A 12500-nucleotide genomic window follows, 5' to 3' on the forward strand; every position below is an offset into this window, starting at 1 on the left:
AATATTTCGCGTGTGTTTGTGTGTATGTGTGTGTGTTTGTGTGTGTGTTTGTGTGTGTATTTGTGTGTTTGTGTGTGTGTAGATTGCTGGGCAGGAGCTGAGGACACTGCGGGAGGCTCTGTTCACCACCAGGCTGCAGCTGAAGGCGGCGGAGAAAGAAGCCAAGGAGATGCGAGACAAGGCCGAGGAGGCGAGGTAACGAGTGCTAGAAGCAGACGACACCTCGATAACACTCCTTCGTTAATTGACGATGATGTTGATAAGCACAAACCTTAGCGTGATTTCATTATTCATTTTCCATGATCTTATTTTTATTTTTCCCGTAGCTGGGTGGAGCTAACAAGGGTTAAAGGTGAACGTTGCTGTGCAGGTCGCAGCTGATGCTGCTGGAGTTCAAGAGAAGCACTGCTGCCAAGGAGCTCGACCGTCTGATCGACGAGATCTCCCGCAAGAAGGGCATGAGCCAGCTGTACGACTCCGAGGTGCAGGCCAAGCTCAGCGAGATCAGGGGCTTCCAGGCTCTGGGCATCTCCATGGAAACAGTCTGGACCACTTTATTATTTCCTCTTTATTTCTGGATGGATTGTTGTTGATATATTTTCCAATATCTTAAACTTTTCTTACTTCAAATAGAGTTCAAAAAGGTTTTCATTTTTATTTTTGACCTCACAAAATAATTCCTATTCTCCATTTTTATTGTCGCGTTTGGTTGTATTACAAAAAAAAAAAAAAAAAATCTTTGGTGTTAGTGTACTTCAATTTAAAGTAAATATTTTGTATTTCCTTGTCTGTATCAATTTATTCCTTGTCCACATCTGTCCGTCTGTCTGTGTGTCTGTGTGTGTGTGTGTGACTGGCTGGCTGTCTGTGAGGGCTACAACCAATCAGTTTATTCACCATGTCATCCTACCCCTACAGGTGCGGCTGCTGCAAGAGGAGAACGACACCCTGAAGCTGCGGCAGCGCGGACTCCGCACAGCGGAACTGGAGCGAGACGAGTTGTCGCGGCAGCTGGAGGCGGCCAAGGAGGACCTCCTGCGCGAACAGAAGCAAGCTCGCCTGCAGCGTGAAGAACTTAGCGAGGTACCCGCCCCACACAGCCACCCTCTTAATTAGAAGAAACAGATGATAATAAAAATTATAAGATTTTACAGTTTCTCCTGTTAGGGTTAGAGTTGATGTATTGACTGCCTTGGTGTAGTCATGGTGATGATAGTAGTGATGTCATCATCATTGCCCATATTATCATTCTTGTTCATTTTTCTGCCATCACTGCTACCACAGTCACTATTGTCCACAATGATAATTTTCGGTGGAAATGATGAGCATGTCATGAGAAGGGCAACACTGGGACACTGACGGACATGTTTGACTCAGGAAATTGAGACGTTGACAGCGAGGCTGGAGGAGACTCAGAACAACCTGTCCATAGCCCAGAGGACCACAGACAAGCTGGAGGACGCCTTCCGTCAGATGGAGCGAGAAAAGAACGAACTGATTCAGGTAAGTGACTCGTTAGAACTGTATTTACAATCGGTAAATGTCGCAATCGGTACCGCAGGTAAGCTCGTCAGTTGTCGGAGTCACGAGGAGCTAGCAGACTCCCAGATGTGTGTTGACCACCTGTCGATAGTGAATTGATTACTGGTATCGTGTATCGATGACTGGTATCGTGTATCGATGACTGGTATTGTGTATCGACTGCAGGAGACGACGAAGGAATACGCCGCCCTGAAGGTGAGGGCGAACCAGGAGAGTAAGGAGAGCAGGCAGCTCATGACCCGGGAGGTGGAGGTCATCAACGAGGAGCTGCAGGAGCTGCGAGTCCGCGTCAACGACCTGCTGGCTGACAACAAGATGAAGGAAGAGCAGAACAGCCAGCTGAGGTAGGCGGGTGTGCGCGTTTGAACGTGTGAGAGAAAGAAAAATGTTTGGGATTTTTTTTTCGCAGAATAAAATCACACAAATAAGTTTTTGGTCGTATAAAGGGATACAACCTTCCCCTCACGATCTCTGTTGGTAAAATCTTTGTAACGCGCTCATGTATATATATAGGTGTGTGTGTATATATATATATTTTCAACCTGTTTGTCTGACATGACAGAGAGAACCTAAACGCACTGCAAAGTCAGTTGTCCCAAGAGCAGGCCTCCCGCGCTGCCGTCACGGAGGATCACCGCAAGACTCTGCAGATGTTGCGCAAAGAAACGGTTAGTAGTGCACAGGGCCTTAGACTACAGTTTGCTTCAATTTTGTTTTAATCTAGGGTTGTATTTATGTTTGTAAATGTTGTAAGCATATATCCCATTGCATAGAGCCCGTAGGGTGTGAATTTGAGTGGTCCAAAGTGTCTAGAGCACGGAGTATGGAAGTCGGAGCTTCACCACTTGCCTTCCACCGTACCTCTACCTCCTCTCAAAAATACATTCTTGAAAGTGCTAGGTAGGGACATTTTTCCAGCGTCAGGATCCAGCCGGGCTCGAACCGGCTGCCTACTGCTCCCCAGTCCAGCGCATTCACCGCTAGCCATTGTGTCCCAGTATTCAGCATCAAAGATAATGAAATTCCACGCGATCCATGACTAGACATAACCGCTAGACGCCACCTACCCTCGGACACTCGTTGCAGGACACGGCCATGCTGCAGCTGCGAGAGTCGCTGTTCTTGGACAAGCAGAGGGCGCTGGAGGAGCTGCGCGCGGAGGTGGAGAGCGAGCGGCGGGACAGCACGTCCAGGGCGGATGAACGCATGGCGCAGCTGCTGGGCGAGAACGCAGCGCTGTTGTCGGTGAGTGTCACAGGTCACAGGTCACAGGTCAGCTAACGGGGGCTAGTTGCACGGCATGTTTCTTACCGTTAAAACTGTTTTAAAGAGAAATTCAAACACATTCCCTTCTAATATTGCGTCTGTGCCATTTAGACGCGCTGCACATGCAGTGTTGATCAGCTGGCCCCAGGTCCCTAGTTTGAAAAAGAAAAGAACGACGGTAAAAAGTGAAGAAATGAATAGACTAATATGTGTGTAAATAAATTAATGAAATGCAGGAAAGAATGAACTAATGACTGAATGAAAGCAATAAAAATAAAAGGAGCCGAACGTTTGAAACACCTAGTGACTAACAGAAAAAAAGAAAGAAGGAAAGAATGTCAGAATGAATAAATCTACATCTTCCGTCTCATAAAAAATAAAACCGAACGAAGACATTTTGAATTTTTTTAAAGGAATAGTTCAGTTCTAATTGCATTTACGTCAACAGGTAGACTAACATGGAGTGTGTGGTGAAGAAGCTGTAGTTTCCTTACCGAACTTGGTCTGATTCGATTTTATATCTCTCTGGCTATTATTTCTGAACACTCGGCACTCACGTTCGACAGGAGAAAAACCAAGAGATCGCGAGACTTCAGGAGAAGGTGCGAGATGTCCAGCGGAGTGTGGACAGACGTGTTCAGGAGGTCACAGATCAGAAGGTAGAGTGTGTTTCTCTTGTCGGGTAAAGCTGGGATTAAGGACAGACATTAGTAGTAAAAATAGTTTTCTTTCTTTCTTTCTTTCTTTCTTTCTCTTGTTAGTTGTTTTTTTATTTTGTTTTTGTGTTGTTATTTTTTTGGTTGTTGTTGTTGCTTGTTTCTGTTATTCTTTGTTTCCTTTTTTTTCTTTCTTAATGCGTTTCATTTTTTTTCTTTTTTGTTTCTTTTAGTTTATTCGTTCTCTTTTTATTTACATCCTCCTTATTTTTTTTTTTTCATTTTAATGCCTAATCTCCGCCTTTTTCAGTAAGAATATAAATAAAAGGTTGCTACAAAGATACATATAATTCGATCGGCCATAGTAGACACCTTGTTGTCCTCTGTAAAACTCGTGGAAGGATGCCTGTAAATGTCGGTCCACCCTCCTGTAGATGCGGGAGGCGGTGGTGAGGGAGAGTGCGCGCTTGGAGTCGGAGAGCCAGTGGAAGCTGCGAGCTGAACGAGAAGCCATGACTCGCGATGCCAAGCAGATGGTCGACGAGATGAAGATGGCGCTGGACCAAGAGAAAGAACTCACTCACCATCTGAAGCGAGAAGTGTCGCAGATGAAAGAGGTGGGGATGTTCACTCTTTCTTTTCATGCACATGCTCATCTTTGGTGTGCGTGTTACTCATATAGCAAATATGATTCCATGTAATCTCCATCCACCCTCCAAGTTTCTTTCTTTTTCATGCAACCTGCAAAAATTACATGCTCCATTACTCAGGTGTCAAGTCTGGTCGTCGGTGGAGACTGTTGTTGTTATGTACAAGGCGTTTGTCATGTTTGCACGTGAGATTGATTGCCTCCCTTTGTAAGTCAGATTTAAGAAAGGAACTTTATTTATCCCAGAGGGCAATTAGAAGCAGTCTATATGGAAGCTCAACAAAACAGCAATACCACAACATATTCATACCCGCAGCCCAGATTCTGATACATCCACTGTGATTTACATATGATCTACATTTATTTGTACACAGTAAAGTTCAAAGGTCGAAACAACGGACGATCTGTTGGTCCTGCATGCAGGTACATAGAATCGGCGGTCCGATGATGTTGAAAAACTTTTCTTGACAGGACATGCCTGTCATCACAAAGAATTTCCCACTTTCAGAAGTGAAAGACAAGAATGATTTATTTAAAACTAATTATCAAGATCAGATTAATGAAACGTGAGCCACGTCTACACCTAGCCGCCTCACTCACTAAGGAAAGTAATCAATCAGTTAAAAAATGTCTTTCATACTCCTGACATTTGAACCACGCGAGTATAGGTTACAACATATCATGATTGACCTTAGAGTATCAGCCATTCATAACACTCAGTCACGTGCTGAAAGGTCTGCGTTGTGTTTAAAAAAAGGAAAAAGAAAAAAAAGACAAGTCTTCTCTGAAATGTGAACCCCGTCTTGGACAAAATGTCGACACTGAGTCAGTAAAAATTATTTCCGCGCTGCGAAGGGCAGGCACGACTGATAGAATGGCAGTCGATGAAAGGAGGCTTTATCGCTCTCTCCTCTGTGACCCGCCAAAGGTCAGATAGACTGGCGGAGGGTTTAAGTGTGCAGGCAGTTCATTGTTCATTCAAACACTCACTGAATGTCGTGGACACTGACTGTGATGGTCTTCGCTGATTGACAAGTTAGTTCCGCTCAAGAACATAAAGACTAACATTGCTTTGAACCCGAAGTGAGTTAAATGCTCCAGGCTTTTGTCGACTGGTTTTACGACCATTTCTTCGTTTTTGCAGCCATTTCCGAACACGGGTGTAGCTGAATCGGGTGCTTTATTAAAGGGGCAAAAGGAAAGGAAAAAGAAAAAAAAAGCAGAAGCACGGGAAGGCAGGAAGAATTATATCTTTATGTGCTGTTTACTCTAGACATGAACTCGAGAAAGAAAAGCAGTTCAGCGTGGTTATCATACGGGTGCCTTGCCTTCAGCCAGTTTGGCAACACTCGCCTCTAGCTTTTTAACTGAAGGATTAAATACCCGAGTCCCGAGTGAGACCTGCCATTACCTGCTACCCGGTGTCGAAGATACCCAGAAGGGTTGCAGTGACTAGTCGTGGAGTGTGGTTGGAAGAGAACTGGCAAGAAACTTGACTGCGGGTATCCTGGTTGTCAAGAGCAAAATCTCGTGTTGTCAGGGTGGCAAACTGTAGAGTCGGGTACCCGTTTTCTTTGACACGATCTTGTGGGTTGCTGGGAGCAGCAGGTAGACAAGCTCTGCTTTGGTGTGAGAGAAGAGAACTGTGGTTGGACATGAACACCTGGTGGTGTGAGTAGTCACAGGAAGCAAGTCATTGCGGTTTGAGAATCTGATTGTTAGTGCTTCTGGAAACCAGGGATTTTATTATGTGTTTGGACACACCAGGAGACATCCCAAATTGATCCCATACTGTACCTCGAGAAGATGGTCAAAGGTCAAAATATCCTGGAAAAAAAGGCCAGGTGGTAGTGAAGACTAATTTATAAGGTGGACAATGCCAGGTGTGTAGTCAGCTCTCCATGAACTCTGATAAGAGCGAGCAGGAGAAAGCATGTGGTGACGAGGCTCAACACAGAGCACAAAGAGAAAAGTGAGAGTGTAGGTTGGTGGAACACAAGTCAGTCGACATTAGGACTTGAAGTCAGGAGGGAGTAGTGAGTGGTTCATCATGACCGAGGTAAACTACGACTCGCTGACCAACGTCAGACTCCGGTTCATGAACGCTTGTTATGAGGTGAGAGTTGGCAACCTTTGACACACATTAGTGGACAAGTGAACATCATTCATTTCTTCCCTACAATACAAAAATGTTGTCCGATGACAAGATGCTCGGGGTTGTTTTGCGATTGATATCTTGTCTCTGCTTGCTAGAAATTAGCTTGAATATAAATTTGTTGTCTTGTCAACTATGTGGAACTTTATATTGATAACAGACGAATGATTTGTGTTCGTTTGTGCATCTGTCTCTCATTCTGTGTGTTTGTGTACCTGTCTCATTCTGTGTCTTCATGTATGTCCAGGAACTGGAGGAACAGAGGCGTCAGAGCCGGGAGGCACAGAAAGAGAAGCTGATGGCTGTAGCTCGAGCTAAAGAACAGACAAGGGAACAAGGGAGTCTCGAGCTGGAAAAGGTGAAGGAAAAAGTCCGACAGGTAAACCGATTATTAATCTTTCCACTCCCTTACAGACAACTATTTTTAAGACTCATTGTAAACATCAGACGATATACACCCCTGAAATATTTGGTGAAACACGTCTTTGAAGTAGAACACCCTAGATTTTAAATATTTTACTCCTTGCTTATAATTAATGTTATATGATAATCAATAATTTAATTATGTGCCTCTCATAAACTAGTCAGAAAGAATTTAATTGTCTGCTTTATCTATTATATTTATAATGAAAAACACAATCATGATAACACATGTTCATCAACTACTGATGGCCTCAGGACATGCAGCGCGAGGTGGACCGGGTGCAAAGCCAGCTCCGCCAAGCGGAGGACGAGATTCGAACACTGAAGTCGGAGAAACAGCAGATCGTCAGTCGAGAGAAAGACAGCCAGGCCTCGCTTGACCGCGTAGAGAAAACTGTTATCAACGAGCTCAACGAGGAATGCCGACGAGGAGCCACTGCTCTGGGTGTGTCACCTAGACAGGTGCAACTCAGGTGAGTCCTTGTGTGTTTGTATAGACTGGTGTGTATACCTATGTCGATGTCCTTGCGTTTGTGTGTGTGTGAACAAGTATGTGTAGGTGAGAATATTCCCTTGCACGTAGCCGCCTAGAGTGTGTTTTAAGCATTTGTTACACAATCCAGACATTTATGAAGATTTCTGTATGTGGAAAAGAGATTCGAGTGACCTGTACCTGTAAATGACACTTGACGGTGACGTGGACGTTGTACGTGACGTTGTTACGACCGTTGACCGAGTGTCGAGATATTTAAATGAGGAGGTCACTGGTTTCAGCGCCGTCACCGAGTCCACCTCCACCCGTGCGCAGATCACAGCAGCCCTGGTGAGTAGCTGAGTGAGTAGGGGAATGAGCGGATTGGGGAGTAAATGAATGAGTAATTAGGGGAATGAGCGGTTTGGCGAGTTAGAATACTGGAGAAATTAGTGAAAATGTGGTGTTGTGTAAATAATTGGGTGCAGATGCTAGGATCGTTGCTTTCTCTAGACAATGATGTAAGTACTGCGATGATTACAGGCCAACCTGCGAGCTGTCAATGAAGAGCTCCGGAACCACATTCAAGAGTTGTCTACCGAGCTGGAGAGGTGTCGCTCTGTCATCAGTGAATTGGAGAAAGAGAAAGTATGAATCCATACCTATAGACAAACGTTTTGTATATCATGTCCCTTTTCTATCTGACTGAAAATAGTCTTCTCCGTGTGCATCCACTTCTTTCTTTGTTTCCCTCTTCCTTCTCATCATTTTACTGTTACTAACTCTTGTGTTTTCTATAAGCATACCACCACCCAAATCTCATCAATCATCATGACAAGTAACACACTCATGCACACAACTCATTTCTTCTTAAAAATTTAAGGAGTTTATAAAAACTCTTTGTATTCCCAGTTCGTTCCATTGTCATTCATTTTCTTTCTTTCTGTGTTTTTATTGACCACGTATATACTTTGGTGTAGAGACTGTGTCTAATATATCCATCAAAGCACCCAGGAATAGCCGAGTATGGAGCAGTAGGATGTATTGACGAATCATCTTTCCTTTGTTTTAGGTCGAGGTGGCAGAGGGCGTGCGCCTTGAGATGGACAAGAAGAGGGTGCTGGAGCTGGACAGACTGAAGGAAAAGCTCTCAAAGGTAAGTTTTTTTCTCAGACAGACAGACAAGAAGATAGAGCGAATGGCAGATATTCATCTCAGGCAAAAGAGAAAAATCAACGAGTCAAAAACTTTCTCTCTTGACCTTTCTCTGTCTGTACTCCTGTATCCATGTGAGTTAGTGTGAGTTAGTCAGTAGGACCTTAACCCCTTTTGAAGAAGTGTCGTATATAGGATAAAAAAAGCATAAATACAGAATTTTAAATGTTGTTCGATAAAACTCTTTCCGTCGATGCCACTGCACCTTCTCTGGCCTGAAATAGAAAGAGAGAGCGTGCAGCAAACTGACAAACAGACAAACCCTTGAGCAGGCAGACAGACAGACACGCACATTGTACAAGCATACTCACGTGATAGATCCGTCATTACTGTTGTCATTCTGTCATTGACTCCAGGAACATGCAGAGGAACTGGCAAAGGTGGCTCAGGCCAGCGCCCGCCAGTCCCTGGCCAACTCCATGGTAACGGCTTTGAGACGCAAGGACCAGGAGATCGAGGAGCTGAAGAACTCGCTACAGACCTGGCGAGACCAGACTGCCGAGAAAGTGGCTCACCTGTACAAGACGGAGCTTGCCCGAGAACTGGAAAAGTATTTACTAGCTTTTGTCTTTTGTGGTTCTGTGTGTGTGTGGCACGAAATCAAATGCTCAAACAGCTTTCAGATTACAAGCAAATCGTTTGATTGTCAAGGCTACAGCCATGAGGACAGCTTGGAGGAGGGTAATAGTAAGCATTAATTGAGATTTGCAGTGGCCACAAGAACGATAACCCACTGCGGAAAAGTGCGACATGGGTTACCTCCCTTTTTAAATTGTACTTGGAGCTCACAAGCTGTGAACGTGTGTTCAGGTCTCAAGCTGTCGTGAGTCAAAACAACTTTGAGCAGAAACAGGTCAACGAGATGCAGCAACGAGAAATAGACCGACTGGAGAGAGAGGTGCAGCGGCTGGCCATGGTGTGTACATAAACAACTGAAGTCTGTGTACATAAACAACTGAAGTCTGTGTACATAAACAACTTATCTCTTCAGTATCTGCTTCTTTATCAGTCTCTCTCTCTTTTTTTCTCCCTTTACTGAAGGAGCTGGGTGACAGTACGATGGTGTTATTCTACTTGTTACTGAAGATACCTTGCAATATGTACAAAAATTAAATGTATTCCCAGCAGAATATGAGAGTAAAATTCCGACAAGATATACAACAGTAGGTTGTCAAGCTAATGGCATCAATGACTTGAAGCTTTGTCCTCCGCTGGGAGGATGTTGTCGTACAACAGATGCAGTGCAGCAAGCCCCCCGTGGCCCCCCGCGCCGTGTCGCCCAGCCCCCTGTCGCAGCAGCAGCAGCAGCAGCAGCAGTACCTGCAGGCCCGCATCAAGCAGCTGACGGCGGACAACGACGCGCTGCGCCGCAAGCAACTCTTGTCCAGAAACAACCTCTCTGTTCCGGACTTGTCGGCCCTGTCACCCACCCAGGTACTTGCAACAATTTCCTCTCGTCTGTCTTAACTAAAGGTAGTCACCTGCACAGGTGTGGTGATGCGTGGAGGGTGTTGTGTTACTGTTATTGTATCTAAAACTTCTTCTGGGGTGGGGAGTGTTTGGGCTTCTAGTTGCTGGTTTCGATTTTAGAATAATAATATTAACTTTTTTGTCTGTTTCCGCGTCTCATCCACGTGTGCGCATGTGTGTGTGTGTTAATGTGTGTATGAGTGTATGTTTCTGGTATTTTATAACTTCATGGCACAATTCTTGCATTTTCAGTAATATCAAAACTTTGTTGCACAGTCTTGATCTTTTACAACAAATTAAGTTTATTTCATTTGTATGTGATGTAGGTAAATGTAATAAAGTAGTTAATAAATATGATTTTGAGAAAGTTTAAATAGTTTTGTGCAATCTGCTTCTGTCTGGATGTGTGCTTTATTTATTTATTTATTTTCTACAAATGTAGACATCCCCTCGCCGACCTCTATCACCTACACGTGAGCCGAGAGACAAGTGAGACACCTGGAAGACAGAATTCGTCTGGGCGAGAAGGAGGCCATCATAGCCGAGGAGCGAGCAAAGCTCAGTCAGTCGTTGCTGTCGCACAAAATGGCGGAAATGACGAAGCTACAGAATACTCTCAACTGCCAGAACCAGGTGACCATTGCACTTTGAACTCCTAGACGGACATTCATCATGAAGTTTCCACATTGCTCCTAGTATCAAGCAGTCAGTTGATGGTGGTTGTGGGGAGAGAATCCTTGTGAACAACAGTCGTCTGTCGCTTACCCTAGATAAGATGTGTTAGATGTTTACTCATCATGCGTAGTAATCTCCTGATTATGCTGTGCACACCATTAATATTTTTTTTTCTGGCACAGGAGCTGATGCAGCTGGAAAAGGCCTACACCCAGCTGCATCGCCAGTACAACAACACACCTGTGATGTCAGCCCACCACGTGCTGACCCTCTCCCGGTAGCCGCACCCACTTCAAAGGAGCCGCGGGTCACGTGCTCGGAACCTGCGCCTGACCGACACAAGGACATTTACGCGCATCCACTTGTTTGTTTTTTTTGTTTTTGTTTTTGTTTTTTGCCAAACGTGGCAGACAATCATTGGTAAACCAGGATATCTTGAAGCAGCCCAATATTAGAAACCTTTAGTCACAGTTACTAGGCTATAGACAGAGCTGCTACGGCCATCTTGTGTACAATTTATTTCCTTCCTTCTTTCGTGTATTTTTTTTTCTTCCACATTCTAAGTCCTCTTTCTTTCTTTCCATTTTTTTTAGGTTCGTTCGTTCGTTCTTTCCTTCCTTTTTTGTTTCTTTCCTGTTTTGGTTTTTCCTTTTCTGTCAGTCTGCCTTCTCTTGTCTTGCTTTTGTTTGCTCTTTATTTCCTACCACCCTACATTTTCTGGGTGTATCGTTTGTTTTTACCGATAGATAACAAACGTTTAGTAAACATTGCATCTTTAGCGGAATCGGACTGCTCTCAGGCAAAGGACACTGCCAAAACAAGGAGAGAAGTGGTAGAATTTTGGTAGAAGTATTTCCATTAACATATTTTTATACCTCCAGTGTTTAAAGAGATGAGCTGGTCAGATCATCCGTAGCATGTAGCTGCACTTGGGCATCTGGCATTAACCTCAGTGATGTGAAGAGATGATAGTCAGCCAACTGCACGAGAAAAATGTTTATCGCAGGATAATTGTTTTTATTACTAAAAGTCCATCATTTTTCATCTCTACTCTTTATTTCAACCCAGATCCTGGCTCCTGGGGAAGAGGCCATATTTTCTGGCGATTATACTGATTTTTTGGTACACATTAGATATGGGTAGATACAGAAAGGAAGAGTGTGTGTGTGTGCGAAAAGCAGGCGGAGGATGTGCTGTTAACAGGATGGAAGAAAGTCTGATATGCCTGAGGATGAATGGACAGAAACATTACTGAAAATGTTTGCTTTAAGTGCTAATTAAATGCTTTGCTCTTAGTTCTCAGTATGTGAAAAATGTTTAAACAACCTTTAGCGATGCCTGCAGCTTACCTCAGGCAGAAGGAAATTTGAGTAAGTTAGAAATATCTCCTGCCACATGACCATAGTAGTTTTCTCACTAAGCCACAAAAGTATTGAGAGGTTCAACGTGTTCAAGGCTCCCGCAAAGTGACCTTTGAACCTGGCCTCTGGCATGCCAGGTAGTATTATTTGTGACATAAAAACGAACTGCTTTTGTTCACTTTTGTTTTGCTTGTTTTCCAGACAAAATCTCGGAGTTCTATTTGTTTCAAAGCAGTTAGGTCCTTTATTTTTAATTCAACCTAATCTTTGTATAAACTGTCGATGCTCTTAGTGGGAAGTAGGGTGGCTGTGTGGGTGAGGCTTTTTGGAAATTATCTAATTGCTCTTTTGAATTTCCTGACTTCTCTCAAGCAGCCTGTGTGAAGATATTCTCACAGCTTGAGGGTTTGACTCCAGGGCTTCTTGGTCATACTTGGTCATACTTGGTCATACTTGGTCATACTTGGTCATTCTTCCCACAACTCCACAGCTTTCTCCTCTCTCCTTTCTCTCTGTCTCGTCCTCTGGGCAATGGATGACAGCAGATGGCAATATTAACAGTATATAATTTTACTTTCATAGGAACATGAATATTAAGACATTGCACACTTTACAT

At 44.0% G+C, this 12500-nt stretch overlaps 1 protein-coding gene across 5 annotated transcripts in view; it reads left to right on the forward strand.

The window, feature by feature from the left end:
* LOC112561804 (putative leucine-rich repeat-containing protein DDB_G0290503) overlaps positions 1-12500 on the forward strand; it is a 59542-nt gene that overhangs the window by 45838 nt on the left and 1204 nt on the right. For all 5 annotated transcript variants that reach the window (XM_025234540.1, XM_025234542.1, XM_025234541.1 and 2 more), the window contains exons 12-30: positions 83-195; positions 371-542; positions 919-1083; positions 1378-1503; positions 1708-1886; positions 2105-2210; positions 2629-2787; positions 3375-3467; positions 3899-4081; positions 6516-6647; positions 6947-7164; positions 7466-7514; positions 7707-7811; positions 8236-8319; positions 8735-8928; positions 9189-9294; positions 9615-9812; positions 10291-10481; positions 10706-12500. The exon at positions 10706-12500 is cut by the window's right edge and continues 1204 nt beyond it. In XM_025234540.1, the coding sequence (XP_025090325.1) occupies positions 83-195; positions 371-542; positions 919-1083; positions 1378-1503; positions 1708-1886; positions 2105-2210; positions 2629-2787; positions 3375-3467; positions 3899-4081; positions 6516-6647; positions 6947-7164; positions 7466-7514; positions 7707-7811; positions 8236-8319; positions 8735-8928; positions 9189-9294; positions 9615-9812; positions 10291-10341 (2433 nt within the window). In that variant the 3' untranslated portion in view covers positions 10342-10481; positions 10706-12500. The remainder of the gene's footprint in view (positions 1-82; positions 196-370; positions 543-918; positions 1084-1377; positions 1504-1707; positions 1887-2104; positions 2211-2628; positions 2788-3374; positions 3468-3898; positions 4082-6515; positions 6648-6946; positions 7165-7465; positions 7515-7706; positions 7812-8235; positions 8320-8734; positions 8929-9188; positions 9295-9614; positions 9813-10290; positions 10482-10705) is intronic.

The sequence above is a fragment of the Pomacea canaliculata genome, linkage group LG4 (assembly GCF_003073045.1).
Source record: "Pomacea canaliculata isolate SZHN2017 linkage group LG4, ASM307304v1, whole genome shotgun sequence".
NCBI classification, from domain to species: Eukaryota; Metazoa; Mollusca; class Gastropoda; order Architaenioglossa; family Ampullariidae; genus Pomacea; species Pomacea canaliculata.